Source organism: Eulemur rufifrons, chromosome 29 (genome assembly GCF_041146395.1).
Source record: "Eulemur rufifrons isolate Redbay chromosome 29, OSU_ERuf_1, whole genome shotgun sequence".
NCBI lineage: Eukaryota > Metazoa > Chordata > Mammalia > Primates > Lemuridae > Eulemur > Eulemur rufifrons.
Window position 1 is genome coordinate 84,382,340 of NC_091011.1, and position 24,580 is coordinate 84,406,919.

General features: G+C 36.9%; 1 protein-coding gene across 1 annotated transcript in view; it reads left to right on the forward strand.

The window, feature by feature from the left end:
- Positions 1-1,453: 1,453 nt before the first annotated feature.
- The window catches only part of AGBL3 (AGBL carboxypeptidase 3), a 52,253-nt gene continuing 29,126 nt past the window's right edge, over positions 1,454-24,580 (forward strand). Inside the window, exons 1-6 of the mRNA XM_069462658.1 lie at positions 1,454-1,516; positions 2,796-2,856; positions 5,896-6,081; positions 17,324-17,431; positions 21,675-21,813; positions 23,009-23,788. Coding sequence (XP_069318759.1) covers positions 1,454-1,516; positions 2,796-2,856; positions 5,896-6,081; positions 17,324-17,431; positions 21,675-21,813; positions 23,009-23,788 — 1,337 coding nt within the window. The remainder of the gene's footprint in view (positions 1,517-2,795; positions 2,857-5,895; positions 6,082-17,323; positions 17,432-21,674; positions 21,814-23,008; positions 23,789-24,580) is intronic.

A 24,580-nucleotide genomic window follows, 5' to 3' on the forward strand; every position in this document is an offset into this window, starting at 1 on the left:
AGAGGACTGCCCAAAGTCTCGCGAGGGTGGGCCCGTTGCCCTGGTAACGAGTGGAGATGGGCCGGCTTGGGACCATAACTAAACTTCAGTGGCTTTCCTTCTAGCGGCTGGAACCCCGGGTAACTTGGGGAGACTTCCGAGATAGTGTCCCCGGACAGAAGGAACGACTGGCCTGGCCAGAGGACTCGGGGTGGGAGTGAGGGGCCGGCCCAGGAGGGACGGTGGAAGTGCCGAAAAAGAAGGGGAGAGGGGAGGCGGGCGCCCCCTAAGGGAAGCGAGCGCATCCTGGCCAATGAGCTCCTCACACTGCCCTGTCCAGGAGTGAGCGTGGGAGGAAGACCTTGCCAACGCGAATCGTGGCTTAATCGGGCCTGACCGCAGACCTCTCCAAGGCGCGCCTGCTTTTGTCCCTTCTTTAGACGCGGAAGACACCCACGGAGCGCCCATTAAGTATCTGTGTGTGTGGCTTTGCTGAAGCTAAAGTTGCATTCCACAGCAGGGCAGCACGGTAGTGTGCCTCGTATGCTCATGTAAGGAAACAGAATCAAGATTTATGCCAATCCGCTATTCCAGATTTGGGGTTGTGATCCCCAGACCGAAACGTCAGTCTCAATACTGAAAGTGTGGCCTATAAGACAATTTGCTCTGTTGCATTTGTAGTTATTTGCTATGGAGCTTGCATTTCTATGCAGCTCACGCTCCAAAACACGCTTTTTGAAGAGAAGAGCGTAAACCAATAGGTTTGAAATTGGTAAATTCCTTTGGTCTCTCAAAAACCAGGATCTTGACAAGGAATTTCGATTATTCCGTTGTCTAATAACCACGTGGGAAGGTACTTGCATAGAAGGAGTAATGGTCTTTGCCAAGACAACCTTCTAGTAGCTATTGCCATTTCAGTAAGAAAATAATTGCATATTAGAGACAATATCTACAGAATAATCTTAATCAAAATACAAAGAGAAAAGTTTATTTTAGTCCTTTGAACTTTTGGTCAATTGAAAGTTAAAGAGAAAACTTTTTAAACTATATTGCTACATTTCACTGACAGAATAAATTTTTTTCTTTGATTCATTATATTTAATGCCTCAGGATCACTCTGAATTTACTATCGCTAGTATTTAATTGTAAATGTAAATGTAAATTATTTGGCTGTGTGCTCTGAAAATTCCTTTTTCAATTAAATTATTGATTTTATTGTGATTTTTGTTTCTTATAATAATGAAAAATTTCTTCACATCTTTGAAATTGAAAGTTTAATTAGCTGCATTCTAATTAATTTAGTTTTTAAGGAGAACTGTTGTCACTGTTAAATACAATTGAATATATTTTTGAGTACTCATTTAATGCAATAAACACCTTCAGCCTAAAAAGAAGTTGTCAAATAAGTCCCTTAGAAATTGTTTTACAGCCTATCCATATAACAAAAGAAATTGCAAGCCAAACACTGAAAGAGATGTCAGAAGAGTCAGAAAAGGAAGATTATTCAGACAGAACAATCAGTGAAGAAGATGAATCAGTATGTTCTTCTCAACTTTATTTTACTTGAGCTAACATTTGTGTTATAAATCCCCAATTAAAATATTATTAAATCAATTGGATATAAAAATCAATTGTATGTTTAAATCATTGTCACTGAAGCTGGGAAATAATTTGAGTGAAAAAGCTAAGCTATTACTGCATCCATTATGCTCTATAGAAAGAGAACTATATTTATATTGTTTTCTTAAGAAAATATTTTGGGGCCGGGCGCGGTGGCTCACGCCTGTAATCCTAGCACTCTGGGAGGCCGAGGTGGGCGGATCGTTTGAGCTCAGGAGTTCGAGACCAGCCTGAGCAAGAGCGAGACCCCATCTCTACTAAAAATAGAAAGAAATTATATGGACAGCTAAAAATATATAAAGAAAAAATTAGCCGGGCACGGTGGTGCATGCCTGTAGTCCCAACTACTCGGGAGGCTGAGACAGGAGGATCCCTTGAGCTCAGGAGTTTGAGGTTGCTGTGAGCTAGGCCAACGCCATGGCACTCACTCTAGCCTGGGCAACAAAGTGAGACTCTGTCTCAAAAAAAAAAAAAAAAAAAAAAAGAAAATATTTTGGCTAAGATTCTTCTGGGTTTTATTAAAATGTGTGTATGAAATCATTATTAGAGTTTTATTTTTATAATTCATGTCCACTTATTTTCTTATATGTACTAATTATATTGTGTTACATCACAATATGTATAATACTAAAACCACCTATGTTCCAACCTTACTGTGTATCACCATAATATTTTTAGTGTGGCTCTGAAGTCACAAAAAGAGGGACATGGAAGAAGAAAAAAGGAGAGAAATGTAGTGTTTAAAAATATTTTTTCTGGTTCTAATACATATTTCTGAGAGATTTCCTTTAAATTATATTGATGTATCAATTATTAGGTATGTAAATTAAGGTCCCAAAATAAGCTTTCTAAAATGATGTATGTAACCCTTTAAATCTATGGCTTTCTGTGTTTCTTTTTTGTTGTTGTTAATTTTATTCTTGATTTAAATTGCTATTGTTGTCCCAAGAATCTTTAAACCGTATGCCTTCCATGCAGTCATTATTATGACCATATCCAGTAGGAGAGGAAGAATGAAAGAGGCAAACTTCAAGGTTTCAGGATATTTGAAGTGTTTGGAGCTTTGAGACCAATAGCCTATAATCCATTCATTTTTTTCATTTATTAAAGACATATACTCAATATCAAGCACTAAAAAATTTCTGGATTTAGAAACTTGTTTTTTAAACAAATATTTTAAAATTCTCTTGTTTTAGGATGAGGATACATTCATGAAATTTGTAAGTGAAGATATTCATCAGTGTGCACTTTTAACAGGTTTGAACTTATCTATATATTTTTCCTTCCCTTTATCATAAGGCCTTGAGTGGATAAAAAATAAGATGGGGAAAGTTTTAGTTCCGCTTTCATAGTCTGAGACTGTGTGCCTGCATAACTTAGGTTTTTAGGTTGAGACTTGTATGGATGGGTTCACACACAGAATTAGGAGATAGCTTTCTCTTGTCTCTTTCTTCCCTTCAGATTCCCTCCACATTGTGAGGACCCCTGTTGCTGGTCCTCTGTTAAGAAAGACTGGGTTTTTATCTGAGATTTAGCCATTTGCACCACTGCAGTGGTCTGTGAATGGGACCTGCCTTCAGAGCAAAGCAGGAAAAGAAAACAAGAGGAGGTGGACTCACCTTGCAGAGAGTGCTTCTCTACATTTTGACTGCACAATCTGCTTGCACTAGTTTACTTTCAGACCCCTCTGATAGTTATGTTTTTGTGTTCTATCTATACTTGTAATCAGTGGGAGAGAAGGCCTATATAAGACTTATGCTGCCATAGTGGGACTGTAACTCTTGCCTGTTAACCTACGAATGAATGACAGACTTGTGAATTTTACATGCTGATTGCTGGATTTCATTGTGTTCTATTAAAGAATATTGGACTTTGTCCTGATAAGCAGTTATATTGCTTATGGATAAGTTTCTTTACTTCCAGACTTCCTTTTCAGCTTTTTTAGGGCATGTCCAGAGCAGTATTTACCCCAGGACTGAGTTCATTATTCAGATCTCAGCTCAGATGTTACCTCTTCAGAGAAGTCTTACCTTGACAAGACTATCTAAAGTATCATTCCCACCCATTCCCCTTTCTCACTTTCATTTATTATTTCTCTGTTTTATTTCTTTTGTAGCATTTATCATCACTGAAATTATCTTGTTTTCCTGTTTATTGCATGTCCTACCACAGCGTAAGCTCATGATGGCAGGGACATTGTCTATTTTTTTTCACCTCTGTATGGTCAGTGTCTGTTTATTGTTCTTGGCATATAGTAGACACATGATAACTCTCTGTAGAATGGATGATTCTGTATAACAATCCTGAGAAGTAGCTAGGGAACGTGATATCATTAATTATTTACACAGAGTAAGATTTATGTTGAAAGAGGCTGTCTTGCCTAAACGAAATCATACAGAAATAAAGTGGTAGAATAGAACCCAGTTATGTGACTTGTAGTTCCATTGCTGTATCTGCTATTGTCCTAAAGTGGCCAAAAACTAAATCTAAGCAAAAAGCTACATTTCAGAGGTAAACGAGCAAAAGGAACCAGTGAGACAAATGGAGAACCAAGTACGTGAGAGGTAGGGAGAACACCAGGAAATGTATTATCACCAAAGGGAAATGCACTTAAGGAGGGGTGATCATCAGCATCACATTGATGTCACACAGCCATCATGCTGAGAGAGACAGGACCACTGCACTGCTGCTTGGGGCAGCCCCCTTGTATTCTGTGAGGAATCATGTTCCTGGTTTGTGTCACACAGAGGCCCTAGAATGAGAACTGAGAAAAAGTTGTGACTGAGTTCACTAGCAACCTTTGAGAATATAGTTCCAGTAAGTGGTGAAGAACTATGGTCAGTAAGCATATTTAACCCATTAGACAAATAGTGTGATTAAGTTTAAGAAGATTCAAAAATAGGTGATTTCAGCCAAAGAAACAGTCACGAGAATAAACAGACCACCTACAGAATGGGAAAAAATTTTTGCATACTACACATCAGATAAAGGACTGAAAACAAGAATCTATTTAGAACTCAGAAAAATCAGCAAGAAAAAATCAAACAACCCTATCAAAAAGTGGGCTAATGACATGAATAGAAATTTCTCAAAAGAAGATATAAGAATGGCTAACAAACATATGAAAAAATGCTCAACATCCCTAATCATCAGAGAAATGCAAATCAAAACCACAATGAGATATCACTTAACCCCAGTGAGAATGGCCTTTATCAAAAAATCCCAAAACAACACATGTTGGCGTGGATGTGGAGAGACAGGAACACTCATACACTGCTGGTGGGACTGCAAACTAGTGCAACCCCTGTGGAAAACATTATGGAGGTATCTTAAACAGATTCAAGTAGACCTGCCATTTGACCCAGCAATCCCATTACTGGGCATATACCCAAAGGAAAAAAGGTCATTCTGTAACAAAGACACATGTACCCGAATGTTTATAGCAGCACAATTCACAATCGCAAAGATGTGGAAACAACCCAAATGCCCATCAATACATGATTGGATTAGTAAGCTGTGGTATATGTATACCATGGAATATTACTCAGCTATAAGGAATAATGAAGATACGACATCTCTATGGTTCTCCTAGAGAGAGTTGGAACCCATTATATTAAGTGAAGTATCCCAAGAATGGAAAAACAAGCATCACATGTACTCACCAGAAAATTGGTTTCCCTGATCATCACCTAAATACACATCTGGGAACGACACCAATTGGATATCAGACTGAGGTGGGGGGTGGGGGAGGGGATCAGTGTATGCCTACACAATGAGTGCATTGCGCACCATTTGGGGAATGGTAACGCTTGAAGGTGCTGACTCGGGAAGGGGGGGTGGGCAAGGGAGGGATATATACCTACATGATGGGTGCAACGCGCACTATCTGGGGAACAGGCACGCCTGGAGCTCTGACTTGGGGGGAAAGGCGGTACATGGGCAACGTATGTAACCTGCAATTCTGTATCCCCCATAACAATAAGATGAAATTAAAAAAAAAATAGGTGATTTGCTAGAAAAGCTGGAAGAGACAAATGTTTTTAGAGTAATGGTGAGAATTTAGCATAAATTAATAGTATATAAAGTCAACAGCTATTATTTAGCTATTGTGAAGATCAATTGTCGTAAGATTTCATTGTTACTGTTATTTTTAAAAATTCCATGAATTCTAAAATATTTATAATGATATCCACAAATTGAAGAGGGTTAGAAAGAAAAAAGGCCCTATATAAAAACTTATAGGAATTGGGGTTTTCCTTCTTATCACTCATGATTGTGTTTGAATCTTCTTTTCAGCTAACTCTATTGGAGATGCATTCTTCCCCCGGACTACACAGATACTATTGGAATATCAGCTAGGGAGATGGGTGCCACGTCTTCGTGAACCACGAGATCTATATGGTGTCTCTTCTTCTGGTCCACTGAGCCCAACACGGTGGCCATACCACTGTGAGGTCATTGATGAAAAAGTCGAGCATATTGGTATGTTTTTAGCAATTTGGGGGATTCAGACATTAGCAAACTACTTTGCCAACCTTGATTTCAATGAGGAGACTCTTGGTATTAGAATAATGCCTTACAGGAGAAATATAACTTGAACCACGTATGTAATTTTAAATTTGCTAATGGCCACATTTAAAAAGGTAAAAATAAAAAGTGAAATTAATTTTAAGAATATATTTTTAGCCCAACTATATCCAAAATATTTCACATCCTTTCTTCTGAATTTCAGAATCTGATGTACATTTATACTTATAGACATCTCAATTCAGATCAGCCACATTTGAAGTGTTCAGTAGCCACGTGTGCTTAAACAGAAGGGCTTAAAGCATGTGGATAGCCCCTAAAGCTTTAGAAATTCTAAACAATTCCAAACAGCATGACGGTGTTCCAGTTACAGTCAAATTCAGCCATAGATGCAGTCACAGAGGCGATGCTGGAATAGCTCTGAGCTGCATTCCTGCTCCTTTTTGCTCCTTGTCTCTTTCCCCATTGTATGTGTGTCTTCTCCTTAGTATATCTTTATCATCTTTTGCCTCTTTCTGCCTTTTTCCATTTCTGTTCCTCTTTCATTTTTCTATCTCTTCATGCTCCTTTGTTTTGTTTTTTTTTTTATTTTCCCACTTTCTATTTCTTTCCTTTAATGCACATTTATGGAACTGAAAAATACATATTTTAGTGTGTATTTTTATTTCTGTGTGTGTGCGTGCATCCCCAAATTTATTTTTTGCTCTCCCAGATAAAGCTTATAGCCTTATCTCCCCAGTCCACACACAGGCATGATAGAAACATTCCTTTTGTTCACCACATTCTCACTGCCACTACTTTCCACCTTTAGTTGGTGATAGCACATACACATACATTGTTGCCTGCCTTGGTGAATAAAATTGGAAACTGTTTATATTTATTACAACTGCATACTTATTACAGTGCCTACTTAAATTAGATGTTACTTAGTTCTTAAAAACTAAGTTTTCTCCATATATTATCTCATAGGTAGATAGATGCTACACAGATACGCAGATAGATAGATAGATATGGGCAGAGAGAGAAAGAACACTGATTTTTGTTTATAGAGGACAAAATTAATTTTCTCCAGTAATTCCAAAGTTATAGGGTTAAAAATACATTAAAGAACCCATGCTTAATAGTACTTACAAGCATCACTTATTTACAAAGATCTCTTCTGAGCTGGGTATATATTTATCTTCTGTAGTATAAGACGTCTTTCTCTGTTTTTCTCCTTTCAGCCCTCATACCATTATCCCCACCTCTCCCCTGCTAGCCCCCTCCTCCTTTTTGTTCCAGCACCAGAGAGAGAGATAAAGTCAAGCAGAGAAAATGCTGCCATGCTACTGAATTTGAACCTTCCCCCAAGCCCTTCTTTCTGTACCTCAGTTCTGTCTCATGACCTACTCATTACACATCTGTGGCAGAGGGAGTGAATAAGGAGCAGGAAAGGAAAATCTCTACTGCTTCTGCTGTGACCTCTGCCTAATTTCTCTCCTGTAGCAATGGTGAGAGAATGAGAAAAGAGGAGAGACCTAAATGGTAGAGAGAAGCAAGACCCCATCATGCCACTGCTTCTCAGCGTCACCCCCAGCCCCATGTGCACATTCCACTCAGCTTGGTTTCACTCCATCTCACTGGAACAACCCACTATCACATCCAAAGTAGACAAAGAGACTGATTAGGCAGAATATTTCAAGATCTTAGGGGTTATTTCCCAGGAGTTGGGCAATGTCCAGACCTTACTTTGGAATATGCAGAGTTTGGACAACCTAGGCAATCGGAGTTAATTCTTTACTGCACAATGAGAATATCCATTTTCTACTTTACTTTTGGAAATGCTGTGAAGCCTTTTGGAGGAGCACCTATAGTTGGATACCCTTGAAAAGGAGAAGTTTTACAAAGCTTTGTGGCAGATGACTCTAGTGCAGAACAAACTCATTGCTATAATTTTAAACACTTTTAAAGGCTTGAATATTCCCAACTTTGAGATGTATGTAATTGTCCTGAGAATCCTGTGCCATAAAATTAAGAGTATGTAATCATTAAGTTAGGTAAGAATCAGATACAGACTAAAAAAGAATACCAATGAATTAGATAACTAAGATAAAATGGATAAATGCCTAGTAAGACACAAACTACTGAAATCGACTCAAGAGGAAATAAAAATCTAAATAGACATCTAACAAGTAAAGAGATAGAATTAGTAATAGTTTTTGTACCATTAAAAGAGAAGCCCAAGCCCAGATTGCTGAATTCTAACAAGCATTTAGTGTTTATGACATTGTACCAAACAATCCTAATTTTTTACAAACTCTTCCAGTAATAGGAGAGGAAAGAACACTTCCCAACACAGTCTATGAGGCCAGTATTACCCTGATTGTAAAACCAGATACAGACATCAGAAGAAAAGAAAACTACAGACAAATATCTATTATGAATATAGAGGCAAAATTCATCAACAAAACACTAGCAAACTGAATCTAGCAACAACTAAAAAGAATTGTGTGCCATGAATGAGTGGAATTTATCCAGAATGCAAGGTTGGTTTAACATCCAAAACTCAATTAATGTGATACAGCATATCAGGAGAATAAAAAACAAAAACCACTAGATCATCTCTATAGCTATAAAAAAGGCAGTTTTTAAAAGAATCCACCACTCTTTCATGACAAAAACACTCAACAAATTAGGAAGAGAAGGGAACATCCTCAGTGTGGTAAAAGGCATCTGTGAAAATCCCACAGTTAATATCTACTCAATGGTGAAAGACTAGATGCTTTCCCCATAAAATCAAGAGCAAGACAAGAACATCGGCTTTCACCTCTCTTATATGACATTGTAATGGAGGTTCTAGCCAGGGTAAATAGACAAAAAAAGAAATAAAAAGCATCCAGATTGGAAAATCTCTATTCACCAATGACATGATTTTGTATGTAGAAAATCCTAAGGAATCCACTGGAGGCGGGGGGACTTTTAGAACTAATAAATGAGTTCCACCCAGTGGCAGAATACAAGATAATATATAAAAACTAATTGTATTTCTAAATACTTAACATGAACAACCCTAAAATGAACTTAATAAAATAATTCCATCTAAGAGCATCAAAAGAATAAAATAGGAATAAATTTAAGAGAAGAGTATAAAACCCATATACCCTGAAAACTACAAACCATTGCTGAAAGAAAATAAAGAAGATCTAAATAAATAGACATCCCATGTTCTTGGATCAGAACATTTACTATTATTATGATGGCAGTCCTCCCCAAATTGATCTACAGACTTAATGCAATTCCCATGAAAATACCGACTTGTCGCTTTGTAGAAACTGAAAAGCTGATCCTAAAATTCATATAGAAACTCAAGGAACCCAGAATTGCCAAAAAAAAATCGTGAAAAAGAGCAAATTTGCAAAATCACACTGCTTGATTTCAAAACTTACTACAAACAGTAATTTAGACAGTGGTACAATCATGATGATAGACATTTCTCAAAGGAAGATTATAATGACCAATAAACATATGAAAAAAGTGCTCATTGTGGGAAATGAAAATTAGAACCATGATGAGATACTGCTTTACAGCCACCAAAGACTAACAACCAAATATTTGAGTGCAGAACAACTTTAACTCTTAATGCATTGTTGATGGGAATGAAAAATTGTACAATCACTTTGAAAAAAGGTTTGGCAGTTTTGTTTTTTAATAAAAGAAAATACACATTTATTTCCTGAACAGCAGTTCCTCTCTTAGTTATTTATATTACATCAATTAAAATATATGTTCTCAAAAATATTTGCACATGAATTTTCATTTTTATATTTACTCACAATATCCAAAACCAGAAACTAGTGTCCATCAATAGGATAATGGATAACAAACTGTGCTATAGCCATACGGTAGAATACATATCAGCAAAAGAAGGATGGGGGGAACTGATACACACGACATGGATGAATTTCAAAGCCACCGTTACACTGAGTAAGAGAGTCCAAACACAGAAGACTACATGCTATATGATTCCAATTATATGAACTTGAAGAACAGGCAAAACTGGTTTATGGTAATAGAAATCAGAAGGGTGGTTTCTGAGGCAGGTTGTGGGGACTGACTGGGAAAGGGCAAGAGAAAACTTTCCTGGATGATGAAAATGTTCTACATCTTAAGAGGGATGTTGGTTATATGATCATACTTATTTGCCAAAACTCATTAAATCATACAATTAAGATCTATACATCACATTATATGTAGTATGTAAATTTTACTCAATTTAAAAAGTGGCCACAGTTTTCCATCCATGTATTCTTGCCCTTTGACATGTCATCTTGCATCTCTTTCCATCAAGAGGTAGTGGACTTTATTTTTCCTGCCCCTTGAATCTGAGAAGAACTTGTGACTGGCTTTAGTCAAATAGAGTGTGGTGAAAGTGATAATGTGTTAAAATAATTAAATAGGAGGCCATTTGACTGAGATAGCTCCATTGCCTTGGGGTGCCTACATAAGTAACCAAAATCTAACTCAAATGCATTTCTTATAAATGACTTAGAGGGAAATGAAACTTAAGTTTAACCAACCAGAATCTAATAACTAACTAACTTCTATTTACATGACTGGAAACTTGCCACTGGATAGTCCAAATAAGACAACTACATAACAGTAACCAATCAATTATTTACTTTGATTCTTCATTCACCTTATAGAAGCCCTTCTTTAAAGCCCCTCCAGTAGAGCCCCAACCACAAGCCACAGTTAGGTGCTGCCTAATTTATGAGTCATATTTGCTCAAATAAATTAGTTATTTAATGTGCCTCAATTTAATTTTTAACACATGCCGGTGTTGTCCTGGGCCTAAAAAGGCTTTGTACACTTCCACTTTCTCTTAAACTCTGTCCAGCCACCATGGAACAATCCATAGTTAGCTTGCTAGATAATGAGAGTGAAGCAGAGATAAACCAAGTCTGTCCAGCCCTACGCCAAACCTACAAGATACATGAGTGAGCCTAATCAATACCACAGACACCTAGCTGAGATAAATAAGTGATTATTGTTTTATGTCACTAAGTTTTGGGGGGGGTTGTTAGGTAGCAAAATCTAATTAATACATATACCAAAATGGCTAGAAGTTAAGGTTTTGTAGTAATGTACTATATCCCCTGGGCAAAATTTGGTCCATCACCGATTTTGAACCTTTTATTCATCTTTAAGAAGTGGAAAATAAATTAATCTTGGGACAGGAACACCTTTTACAGTCAATGCCAAACATATTTCTGTTAATAAATATTATATAGGAGGTTGTCAACAGATTTTCTTTCTTTTTATTTTTTATTTTATTTTATTTTTTTTTTTTTTTGAGACAGAGTCTCACTCTGTTGCCTGGGCTAGAGTGCCGTGGTGTCAGCCTAGCTCACAGCAACCTCAAACTCCTGGGCTCAGGTGATCCTTCTGCCTCAGCCTCCTGAGTAGCTGGGACTACAGGCATGTACCACCATCCCCGGCTAATTTTTTCTACATATTTTAGTTGTTTGGCTAATTTCTTTCTATTTTTAGTAGAGATGGGATCTCGCTCTTGCTCAGGATGGTCTCAAACTCCTGAGCTCAAACGATCCTCCTTCCTCGGCCTCCCAGAGTGCTAGGATTACAGGCGTAAGCCACCGCGCCCAGCCTCAACAGATTTTCTAAAGTAGTCCCAGATGAAGTTTATAGGGTGCTATGGTTTGAATATTTATCTCCTCTAAAACTCACCTTAAAACTTAATCCCCAGTGTGGCAGTATTGAGAGGTGGAAGCTTTAAGAGGTGATTGGATCATGAGAGCTCTGCCCTCAAAAATGGATTAATCCATTCATGAATTAATGTATCAGTGGGCTAATGGATTAATGGGTTATCATGGGAGGGAAACGGTGGCTTTATAAGAAGATGAAGAGAGACCTGAGCTAGCATGTTAGTATGCTCAGCCTCCTCACTGTGTGATACCCTGCATCTTGGGACTCTTCAGAGAGTCCTCACCAGCAGGAAGGCTCTCACCAGATGTGCTCCCTCAACCTTGGACATCCAGAATCGCAGCCTCCAGAATTGCAAGAAATAAGTTTTGGTTTTCTTACAAAATTACCCAGTTTCAGGTATTCTGTTATAAGCAACAGAAAACAGACTAATAATTGGGATAGCCAATGATATTCTATTTGTACACAGACATTAGATTAATTCCTCTGAGAGACAAAGAGGCTTCTTTTGGTTTTAAGAGAGAGAGAGACAGAAATGACATAAATTTGTAACCTAAATGCTAGAGGGTACCCTCAAACAAACTGCATGAAAATATACGTGACATTACTATACAAGGGCTGTCCAGAAAGTATCCAGCCATTGTTCATATAATGAAAACGGTTTGTGTGACATCAGTGTAACCTGACAGCCAAGGAGAGTGGACTGTAATGCATACGCCTGAATAATGATGACTGCACAGTACTAGTCAAAGGGGACACTAGACACCCTTGAGTGAGCATGTGTACTGTTTGGCTGTTGCATTCAAAATGACTGAGCGAGTAGAGCGATGAATCTGCATCAAATTTGGCGTTAAGCTTGAACATTTCTCTGTGAAAACTATTCGGATGATTCAGAAGGCTTTCGGGGATGATGCAATGAGACCAGCACAAGTAAAAGTGTGGCACAAACGCTTCAAAGATGGTCAAGAATCTGTTGAAAGTGATCCACGTTCTGGAAGGCCTGCAGCAAGCAGAACACCCGAGAATGTTGAACATGTGTGGGTTAGGTTAAGAGATACTGGGAGAACTGTGTGAGGTCCCAAGGTGCCCTACTTCGAAGGAGACTGAGGCGTCATTGTCCTATGTACAATGTTTCTTATATCTTGTATCTTCTTCAATAAATGTCTCTATTTTTCATAGTACATGGCTGGATACTTTCCGGACAGACATAGTATATTTATATTTTTTATATATCTTTATATGTCAAGATTTTAAATTTTCATGTTCTTTGATTCAGTATTTCTACTTCTAGGCACCTAACCTAAGGGCATTCACACACATAAATAGAGGCATATTATAAAGTTGTTCCTTGCCATATAAATAAATTGTTAGAAGCAACCAAAATGTCCATCAATAAAGACATAACTATAATGTCCATCAATTGTCAAATTTTGGCAACCCATATTAGAGAACACTAATAGCTGTTTAAAAATGAGGGAGATACATATATATTAAAGAAAAATCTCTGAGATATTTAGCTAAGTGGGCTGAAAAACAAATTGATTATCAGTATATATAGAGTGATGCCATATACATGAAAAGGACATTGTGGACCCCCAAGTATCCATTCCACCTCAGCTAATTAGTCTAAGTCAGTCAGTACAAAACACTCTACTTCTGACAGCCACATTGTTTCCACTTTACAACCGTAAGCCTTACGATGACTTCCAAGCTGAGGATGATAAAGTGGAGAGACAAAGAAACTAAACTTGGAATGACCACTGAGCCACTTACTGTACCATAGTCTGAATTGTCTCTGCTTCCGGATTTCTAGATATGTGAAGCAATTAATTTTCTTATTGTTTAAGCCAGATTGCGTTGAGAAAATTTGTTATTTGTAGCCAAAAGCACCTGAAGTGGATAGTTGAAAGAGAGAAAACTTAAAAAGAGAAAAACCAAAATGTCAATATTTCTCTATGTAATGAGATTATGGATAATTTCTTTTCTTTTTGCTTAAGCTGTAGTTTTTTTATACAATAAACATGTTTGATAAAAAAATTATTTATCAAAAGCATTCAGAATTAAGCATCTTTAATTCAGAAACTTTATTACTCCTGGAATTTTTCATGACTCTTGGATATCCTTTTATATGATCACTTGCATATGCCACATATCAATGATCAAAAAATGAGATCAACCAAAAGTAAACTTGAGAGAAAATAACAAAAATTCCTATAGTATCCAAGTGAAAAAACAGATATTAAAAATGGGCCAGGTGTGAAGGCTCATGCCTGTAATCCTAGCGCTCTGGGATGCCGAGGAAGGAGGATCATTTGAGCTCAGGAGTTCGAGACCAGCCTGCGCAACAGCGAGACCCCATCTCTACTAAAAAATAGAAAGAAATTATATGGACAACTAAAAATATGTAGAAAAACTTAGCCGGGCATGGTGGCGCATGCCTGTAGTCCCGGCTACTCGGAAGGCTGAGGCAGGAGGATTGCTTGAGCCCAGGAGTTTGAGGTTGCTGTGAGCTAGGCTGACACCACGGCACTCTAGCCCAGGCAACAGAGTGAGACTCTGTCTCAAAAAAAAAAAAAAGAAAAAAGATATAAAAAATGGAATATCCTTGCCACCTACCTAGGCTTTTAAATCAGTGCTGTATAAGGTTGAATAAGTCCCGGAACTGTTAATTTTTATTACGTTTTTCTTCCATAAAGGGATGACAGATACAGTACAAATAAATTTATACCACAGATTTGAACTTACCATCATGAAGACCCTTTCTAAATATGTTATTGACTTTCTGAGAAATCAATATTCTGTTGTTATCAAGAACAATATTATTTACAAAAGTGGAACTCAACACACATTAATCAAATAAAGGAGGTTGGGAGGAAGGAGAATACCCCACAAACAGGAAACTTTAAAACAAAATATTTGCTATTTTTGCAAGAGCAGCATTCTAAACTTATTTTTGTATAGAGGTTCTATCTTGAATATAAGCTATTTCAGACATGTCTAGACCTGTCTGCCATACTGGTAGTTAGGACCTCAAGGAGTCTTCTTTTGCATTAGAGTTCTTTTTTTCTTTCTTAAAAGAAAATATAGTGTATGGTGCAGGACTAAGGGTATGGTTTTGTCTCAGCCAGTCCTAGGGCCCGTGGAGAAAGGAGCTGAAGACCAAGTAAAACAACTTCACACGGTGATCCATGAGACACGAAGGCAAAAACAGCATAGGTTTAGTGCTCATATGATATGGTAAATGCTAAGTACAGTCTCTATTCTTCTTCTGGGGACATGAATTTGACCCAAAGAGAACTCAAAAGAATGCAATGTTGTTTGGACACCTCAACAGTCTGCAGGTGTGAGAGAACTGGGAAACAGCACATTTATTACGCACAGACGTAAGTTCTCTTGGGACAGTGATAAGTACTACCTTCAAAGACTTTTTTGGACAGCAGACATCAAGAAGGCTGGTAGGAGAGTCTGATGAAGGCAAGATGAATACAGAATTTTCCAGGCTACTTGACATAAAAACACCTGCAAAAGCTGTCACAGGATAACAGTCAAGAGGTGTCTATATCTGGAATCCATGTTGATGTTTAAGCCCCTTACAGATGAAATTCCTTAATGTGGAACTTTCAGGAAGTCTGGAAATGCTTCCATTTCCAGCCTAAATCTCTTCTGCTTAAACAATTCTAGCTCTAGAGTAGCTTTATTGCAATGAAGATGTTGCCAGACATAAAACACTTATGGCAATAGGTGTGTATGATTTAATATACCATTTAAATTTAAGTATATGTGGATAAGAACCCCAGCTGAGTTGTTTAACCACCCATCCATTCGCCCATTCATCTCTCCATCCATCCATCTGTTCATACACCCATTTAATCTATAGACATTTAACTGAGTGCCTACCCTGTTTCAAATACAATGCAAAGAACAGTTTTAGTGGAACAGTGGGTATTGGACTAAAAATAGCAAAATCTAGATTGAAATGGGTTAAGCCTGATTCTCAAAATATGGTCCTCAGTAAGGGTATTCTGATAAGCTGCAAACTTGACCCATTTATACAAGTTATTTCTCCAGTTCTTATGAGAGAGTTTCATTTTTCTTTACTATAAGTACTATTTATTAATAAAGAAGAGCATAGGCAGAAATTAATAAAATCTGTAATTATTTAATGGGAAGCCTGAGTGTGATGCAACTTTTGACAATCAACATACACAAAGGCAAATAGCTGAAATTCTGAAAGCTTTAACAAAAGTCATGTTATTGGTTCATGATTAGTTTTGAATTGAGTTGATTAAGACTTTCAACTAATGAGAAAATTTTAAATAAGAACAATTTAAAACTTTAAGTATAATTTGCTTTATTCCTTATCTTTATCATCAATTTATTTGGCTGTTGTTCATTTAACTCTACAATGCACAGTGTTGCCTATTTGCATCAATATGGTAGTCTATGATTTTTCTGTAGCTAGATTTGACCCCTATTCATCATGTCAAATACAGCTCTGTTACTAAAGCAGATGTACATAATCTTAAAAATGTTTGTCCAGGAATGCTTGTTTCTCACCACCAAGTTCTTGTTCCACTAAGAAATACAAATAACTAGGATAGTTAGACTATGAAGTAATTTTTTTCTTCCATCAAATAGGTCATGGTGAGAAAGATTTGAGCATGGTGCAGACAACTGTTAAGAATTTGGTCCTAGGCCAGGCACGGTGGCTCACGCCTGTAATCCTAGCACTCTGGGAGGCCGAGGCGGGTGGATCACTCGAGGTCAGGAGTTCGAGACCAGCCTGAGCAAGAGCAAGATCCCGTCTCTACTAAAAATAGAAAGAAATTATCTGGCCAAGTAAAATATATATAGAAAAAATTAGCTGGGCATGGTGGCGAATGCCTATAGTCCCAGCTACTCGGGAGGCTGAGGCAGTAGGATCGCTTAAGCCCAGGAGTTTGAGGTGGCTGTGAGCTAGGCTGATGCCATGGCACTCTAGCCAGGGCAAACAAAGCGACACTCTGTCTCAAAAAAAAAAAAAGAATTTGGTACTAAAAAGAATGAAGGGTAGGAAAACTAGTAGTTAAAACAGGAGTGGGGGAGGGAAGTGCCGAAGGATATCCTTCCTTTGGGGAGATAGAAGAAACTTCAACATGTTTATAAATTTTTAACTTGACAACTCTTATCGAGCAAGAGGCTGAAGATGCAGAGAATAAAGACTAAAAGGCGAAGCAAGATTCCCAGAGGTGGGATAGAATGGCATCAAGGCCTTAGGAGAAATAGAAATTTTAGTATAAAATCTATGAGTACAAAATAATAGTGAACCACTCAATATGATAATTTAGAACAAGGTGCCAATGAACTCTTGTAAAATTCAGCCCCACCGTAAAATGCTTATTTTAGCCTAGATTTATCAATGAATAATTTGAAAATATACAACAAAATTTTCCTGTTTTGTTTTGAAGTATTTTCAAATAATGTTACCTGCCCCCCCCCCGTTTTTTTTTTTTTCCAGATTGGACTCCTTCTTATCCTGAGCCAGTATATATTCCAACAGGCCTAGAAATGGAACCCATTTATCCAGACTCCAAGGAAGATACTGTAGTTTATCTAGCTGAAGATGGTGGGCACATTATGAAACATGTTGCTGTAAAATATAATTTGGTACCTGGGTTAATCTCTTAGTTATATTTGTTTTTCTGTTTATACTAGAAATTTAATATTGCCAGGAAGTCCCTGTCCCCATAAAGAAGTTTGGTTATATATTGATCCAAATGTTGATTTAGTACTAATTATATTTTTGAAGGTGTACTGAAGTTTATGCAAAGTTACTTTAAAGTAAAATATCATGTTGGCCATTAACATGGAGAGTTACATTTAGAATGAATTATGCTTCACATCAATTTTCAAAGATAAATCCAGTGTAGTGCTCTGCAACTACTGCCCTCTCCATCTACAGCTCACATTGCACTCATTCAGATGTTTTTCTTTTAATTTCATGCCTGTTTGATGCATTTCTTGGAGTTGTCATCTTTAAAAGAGAAAAAAATATCCCACATTGCAAAAAACCATCTAAGATTATATCTCAGGAAAGTGTTCTTAACACTTAACATCCATATTTGCACTTTGCACTTTGATAGCTTTGTTAATGCAAAATCTTATGTCTTCTTTTATGATAGTGTGCTAATAATCAAACATAGATGTCTCAGCCTATATTCAAAATTGTCCTGCTCCTGAAGCACCAATGTGAGAAAGTATGGGACTCTCGCACAATTGCATCATCAGAGCTCAGTATCTTAAGAGTGTTTTCGTATGTTAAAGATAACTTCCAGGGAGCATGTGTATTTTATTTAAGGGGCTAGCAAGACAAACAGAAATTCACAGGGATTGTTTCCTGAATAGTAAGCAATTCTAGAAAACATATATTCACATACATATTTTTAAACAACTGGAAGTGACTCTGATTTTTAAAATATAATTTCAAATATTTACATGGCTAACCTGCCTTAGCTTTCTTTTGATTCATATTTTCATAGTACCTATATCTTTTTTCCATCATTTTAATTTTAACCTATGTTTCATATTTAAATTTTTTTTTTTTTTTTTTTTTTTTTTTTTTTTGAGACAGAGTCTTACTCTGTTGCCTGGGCTAGAGTGAGTGCCATGGTGTCAGCCTAGCTCACAGCAACCTCAAATTCCTGGGCTTAAGCAATCCTCCTGCCTCAGCCTCCCAAGTAGCTGGGACTACAGGCATGTGCTACCATGCTCGACTAATTTTTTCTGTATATATTTTTAGTTGGCCAGATAATTTCGTTCTATTTTTAGTAGAGACAGGGTCTCGCTCTTGCTCAGGCTGGTCTCGAACTCCCGACCTCGAGCGATCCACCTGCCTTGGCCTCCCAGAGTGCTAGGATTACAGGCATGAGCCACCGTGCCCAGCCATCAGATTCTATTTATGTATTTTTGTGGTTGCTGTGAATGTCATTGGGGTCTTATTCATAAAATCTTTGCCTGGGCTGATATCTAGAAGAGTTTTTCCTATACTTTCCTCTAGAATTCTTATGGTTTCATATTTACATTTAAATATTTTATCCCTGTTGAATTAATTTTTGTGAGTGGTGAGAGATAGGGGTCCTGTTTTATTCTTCTGCATGTGGCTGTCCAATTTTCCCAGCACCATGTATTGAATAGAGATTCTTTTCCCTAGTGTACATTGTTGTCTGCTTTGTCAAAGATCAGTTGGCTGTGGTAGGTGGTTTTATAACTAATTCAACATACACAAATCAATAAATGTGATTCACACTAAACAGAAAGAAAACAAAGACCATATGATCATCTCAATAGATGCAGAAAAAGTATTCAGCAAAATCCATCACCTTCTCATGAAAAAAAACCATCAACAAACTAGGCATAGAAGAAACATATCTTACAATTATAAAAGCCATATATAACAAACCCACAGCCACATCATGCCAAATGGGGAAAAGTTGAAAACATTCTCCCTGAGAACAAGACAAGGGTACCACTGTCACCACTTCTATTCATCATAGTGCTGGAAGGTCTAGCCAGAGCAATCAGGCAAGAGAAAGAAATAAAGGGTATCCAAATTGGGAAAAAGGAGGTCAAACTATCACTCTTCCCTGACAACATGATCTTGCACCTAGAAGTCCCCAAAGACTATACCAAGAGACTCTGGAATTGATAAATAGATTCAGCAAAGTCCCAAGATACAAAATCAATATACACAAATCAGTAGCATTTCTATATACCAATAACATTCAAGCTGAGAGTCAAATCAAAGACTCAGTACCATTTACAATAGCTGCAAAGAAAATAAAATACTTAGGAATATACTTAACCAAGAAGGTGAAAGTTCTCTACAAGGAGAACTATGATGCATGGGGAAAGAAATCACAGAGGATACCAACAAATGGAAAAACATATTAGGTTCATGGATCAGTAGAATCAACATTGTTAAAATGTCCATACTACCCAAAGTGATTTACAGGTTCAATGCAGTCTCTATCAAAATACCAATGTCATGCTTCACAGACCTAGAAAAAATAATTCTACACTTCATTTGGAACCAGGAAAGAGCCCAAATAGATAAAGCAATCTTAATCAAAAAGAACAAATGTAGCGGCATCACATTATCACACTTCTAACTGTAGTACAAGGCTGTAGTAACCCAAATAGCATGGTATTGGTACAAAAGTAGAGACATAAACCAATGTAACAAAATCTGTTTCTTTTTACCAGTACCCTAAGTATAACAGTGATCATTGTCCTTACCCCAATAATTTAAGGTTTTTGTTCCACAAGGGAGATAGGGGAGAATGATTTGGGCAGGGTTTTGTGCTTTTCTTGCTTTGGCTGCTACTCCCTTCCCCACATCTATGCCATACATGGTGCTTTCTCAGGACTGTCACCAATGATTTTTGTGAGTACTTGGTGAGGTTACTGAGTGGGTATAAAATTCCTTTATGCCTTTATATCCCTTATATCTTTCCTGAGATTACATATTCTTTACTAGCCCACACTCAACCTTTACCAAGTGGTTAAAATTTTAACTGAATATTCCTTGCTAGACTTCCCCAGGAAAGCTAGTGTTCATGTTCCATCCTTCTTTAGAAATGCTTTAAATTTTCTTCCATCATTTTTTGAAGGACGTTCTCACTGGATATAGACTTCTAAGTCAACTTTTTTCTTTAAAGATATTTTTCCATTGTCTTGTAGCCTCTGTTGTCTTTGATAAGAAGTCAGCCATAAGTTATATAGGCATGCTTCATAGATATTGTGGGTTTGCTTCTGGACCATTGCAATAAAGTGAATATTGTAATAAAGTGATATTTGCTTATTCACATAATTTTATTCACACAAATTTTTTGGTTTGTCAGTGGATATAAGTTATGTTCACACTATACTATAGTCTATTAAGTATGCAATAATAGCATTATATCTAAAAAACAATGTATATTCCTTCATTAAAAATACTCTATTGCTAAAAAATGCCAACAATCATCTGATCCTTCAGAAAAGCATATTCTTTTTGCTGATGGAGGGTCTCGCCTCAACATTGATGGCAGCTAACTGATCAGGGTGGTGGTTGCTGAAGATTGGAGTGGCTGTGACAATTTCTTAAAATAAGAAAACAATGAAGTTTTCCATGTCAGCTGACTCTCCTTGCAATGATCCTATGTAGTTCTATTCTATGTGTTGTCCAAATGCATGACAACAGCTCTTATTTTTTGTCCTGCATTATAATCATTTACAGTGAAAGGACAAGTTCAGAACTACTACATCATGACCAGAAGTAGAATGAATATTTTTTGTTGTTGTTGTTTGTTTGTTTTGAGACAGAGTCTTGCTCTGTTGCCTGGGCTAGAGTGCCATGGCATCAGCCTAGCTCACAGCAATCTCAAACTCCTGGGCTCAAGCAATCCTCCTGCCTCAGCCTCCTGAGTAGCTGGGACTACAGGCATGCACCACCATGCCCAGCTAATTTCTTCTATGTATATTTTTAGTTGGCCAGATAATTTCTTTCTATTTTTAGTAGAGATGGGGTCTCGCTCTTGCTGAGGCTGGTAAAATGAATATTTTTAATGTGAGAAATATATAAATTTATTTTAGGCATTGCCTTTCTAGTTTAAAGACTCCTAGACTCTCTTACTTCAACATAAATCTATATAAATTAGTGCCAAATTACTTTAAAATTTACAGTCCTTGTACTATTGCTACAAATTCTTTCTAGCTCAGATGAGATCCAGCATGAACAGGATGATATGGCCACAGACTATTGCTCCAAATTCTATGCCTGCATATTATAGGCATGTTTTGACATCTCTATGGTCTTCTTCTCTCATCAGCTTACAAAGAGCCCTGTTTTGTGTATTCTCGAGTTGGGGGCAACCGAACACCTTTGAAGCAACCTGTGGATTCCTGTGATAACACTTTGATGTTTGAAGCAAGGTTTGAGAGTGGTAATCTACAGAAGGTAGTCAAAGTGTAGGTTTTAGTTATTTTTATTCAAGGAGCTAGGCCATCAACCATTTATTATTTTCTGTATCAGGTACATTAAAGTTCTTAGTAACCATTATTAAACTTCAATTCTTTGAAGTATAGATGCTATTTAGACATTATTGCAGGGGCATGTATAAATGGTTCTGAATTCAAATAATTTCGAGAAATATGAGTTAAATTTAAGCAGGTTTCTGTACTATACATTTTCCATATGGTGATATGAATTGTCACACACACACACACCCAGTGCTTCTCAAACTTTTGAATGGAATAGTTCTCGTAATGAATGTTCCATAGAATATCCTAAGGGCATTCATTTATTTAAAAAATATTTATTATGGAAATTTTTTAACATACACCTAAGTACAGAGAATAATACAATTCTACATTCACTACCATATACCCATTACCTGGATTCAACAGCTGTCAAGTTCTACAACATTTGTTTCATCTACTGGTAGGTCATTATTTACAACTATACACACATGCACATATACTAAGTACATAGTGCTGACAGAATAGAAAATTACTTGGTAAAAAGAGTTACAACTAGCCAGGCAAGATTGTTATGTATATAAATAATGTTCTAGTGGAATTATTATATTTGCCTTTATTTAAACATCTCCAATGACTGAGTATGGGGATGCAAATAGTTATCAAATGCAGTTCTTATCCTCAAGAAGTTCAAATTTTGTAATCTATATGATCATATTATTTAATCATTTATATGTTTTTTAACCTCTCCATGATAGTTATTTCATTAATATATCCCTAGAAATAGAATCTAATGGAAAATAGGAATATATGTCCAAGTAAAATAAGAAACTTTGGACTTTGCTTCAGTTTCAATAACTCTTCAATCATTTCTTTTACAGAAAATATAATTGGGTTGAAATATATAAATTTTTATCAAATACCCATGTTTTTATGTGTTCTTTTGAATTACAAAGAGATACAAAGGCTTTAGAATTAGCATAGAAGCAGTTTCTCACCCAATAAAAGATAAAATTTTAAATCTTTATCTTTTGAGTCACTTGCTATTGGATACTGTCTAAATGAACATTGTTTTCTAAAAAACTTTCTATGAATAGGTAAAAATAGTTTTCCTTATTTAATTTAAACTTGAGTGTCATTTTTACATTCTTATGTGTTTCTTTTCTCTTCCTTTCTTGTGCATTAGGGAAGAACATGAATACCAGCTGACTTTGCGCCCTGATCTCTTCACACATAAACACACCCAGTGGTACTATTTCCAAGTCACTAATACCCAGGCAGGAATAGTCTACAGATTCACTATTGTTAATTTTACCAAGCCTGCTAGTCTTTACAATCGGGGTATGCGCCCACTGTTCTATTCTGAAAAAGAAGCCAAGGCTCATCATATTGGCTGGCAGAGAATAGGAGACCAAATCAAATATTATAGGAACAACCCTGGGCAAGATGGGCGCCATTATTTCTCTCTTACGTGGACATTTCAATTTCCACACAACAAAGATACTTGCTACTTTGCTCACTGCTATCCCTACACTTACACCAATCTGCAAGACTACCTTTCTGGCATCAACAATGACCCAGTACGGTCAAAGTTTTGTAAAATACGTGTCCTGTGCCACACACTTGCTAGGAACATGGTGTATGTTTTAACAATCACTACCCCCTTGAAGAACACTGACTCAAGAACCCGCAAGGCCGTGATTCTGACTGCAAGGGTCCATCCAGGGGAAACCAACAGCTCTTGGATTATGAAAGGCTTCCTAGATTATATTTTAGGAGACTCAAGTGATGCACAGTTGCTTCGGGACACTTTCATCTTCAAGGTGGTGCCCATGCTGAATCCAGATGGTGTGATTGTGGGAAATTATCGGTGTTCCTTAGCTGGACGGGATTTAAACCGTAATTATACATCTCTCCTAAAGGAATCTTGTCCTTCTGTATGGCATACCCGGAACATGATCCGTAGGTAAAATAAGCTTCAAATTACCTCTCTGCTTATTTCATAAACTTGGTAGTAAGAATTTTGCTCCCACAGTCCCACTCACTTTAACTTTTCTTAAGATAGTGTACTATATAACTACTGTATTTTTCCCCATTCTTCTCAACCCTTATTCTATACTCTTCTGGCATTGTGCCACTGGATTCACTAGCGTTCTCTTAAATAATGAAATAGATCCAGAATGTTTTGATGGCTCTGTGAAACTAATAGATAAACTTGCATATCCCAAACTTGGTTTCTCAATAAAGCTAACAGTATCATTGACATTTACACTGGGATCCTTGAATCCTTTATATGTGAAAATTAATTACATCTCACAGAGCCTGCTCGCACTGTGTTGCTCATACATTGCTCTATGAGTCTTTTTGATTATCAGGTTACATAATTATTTAAACTTCATGAATAATAGTCTCATGTGCCCCTAAAAAATTGAACAGCTTTAAATTTTCTAGAATTTAAGAATCTAGAACAGTAAAATGCACATAACATAGAATTATTTGTTGAATGGGTGAATTCTTTGATAGATTCAGGTAATAACATTCAGGAATAGACATGTTGTACAGTGGAAAGATTTATTGGCATTAGAGAACATCCATTTCAAGTTCAAAGGCTCTTAACCTTTTGGTTAAGAGCATGGACTTTGGAGTTAAGCATATCACATTGGAATTCCTGCTATATCATTTATTAATTATGTGACTTTGTGCAATTTAAAAACCAATATAAGTCTTAGCTTTGTCATTTATAAGATAGGAATAATAA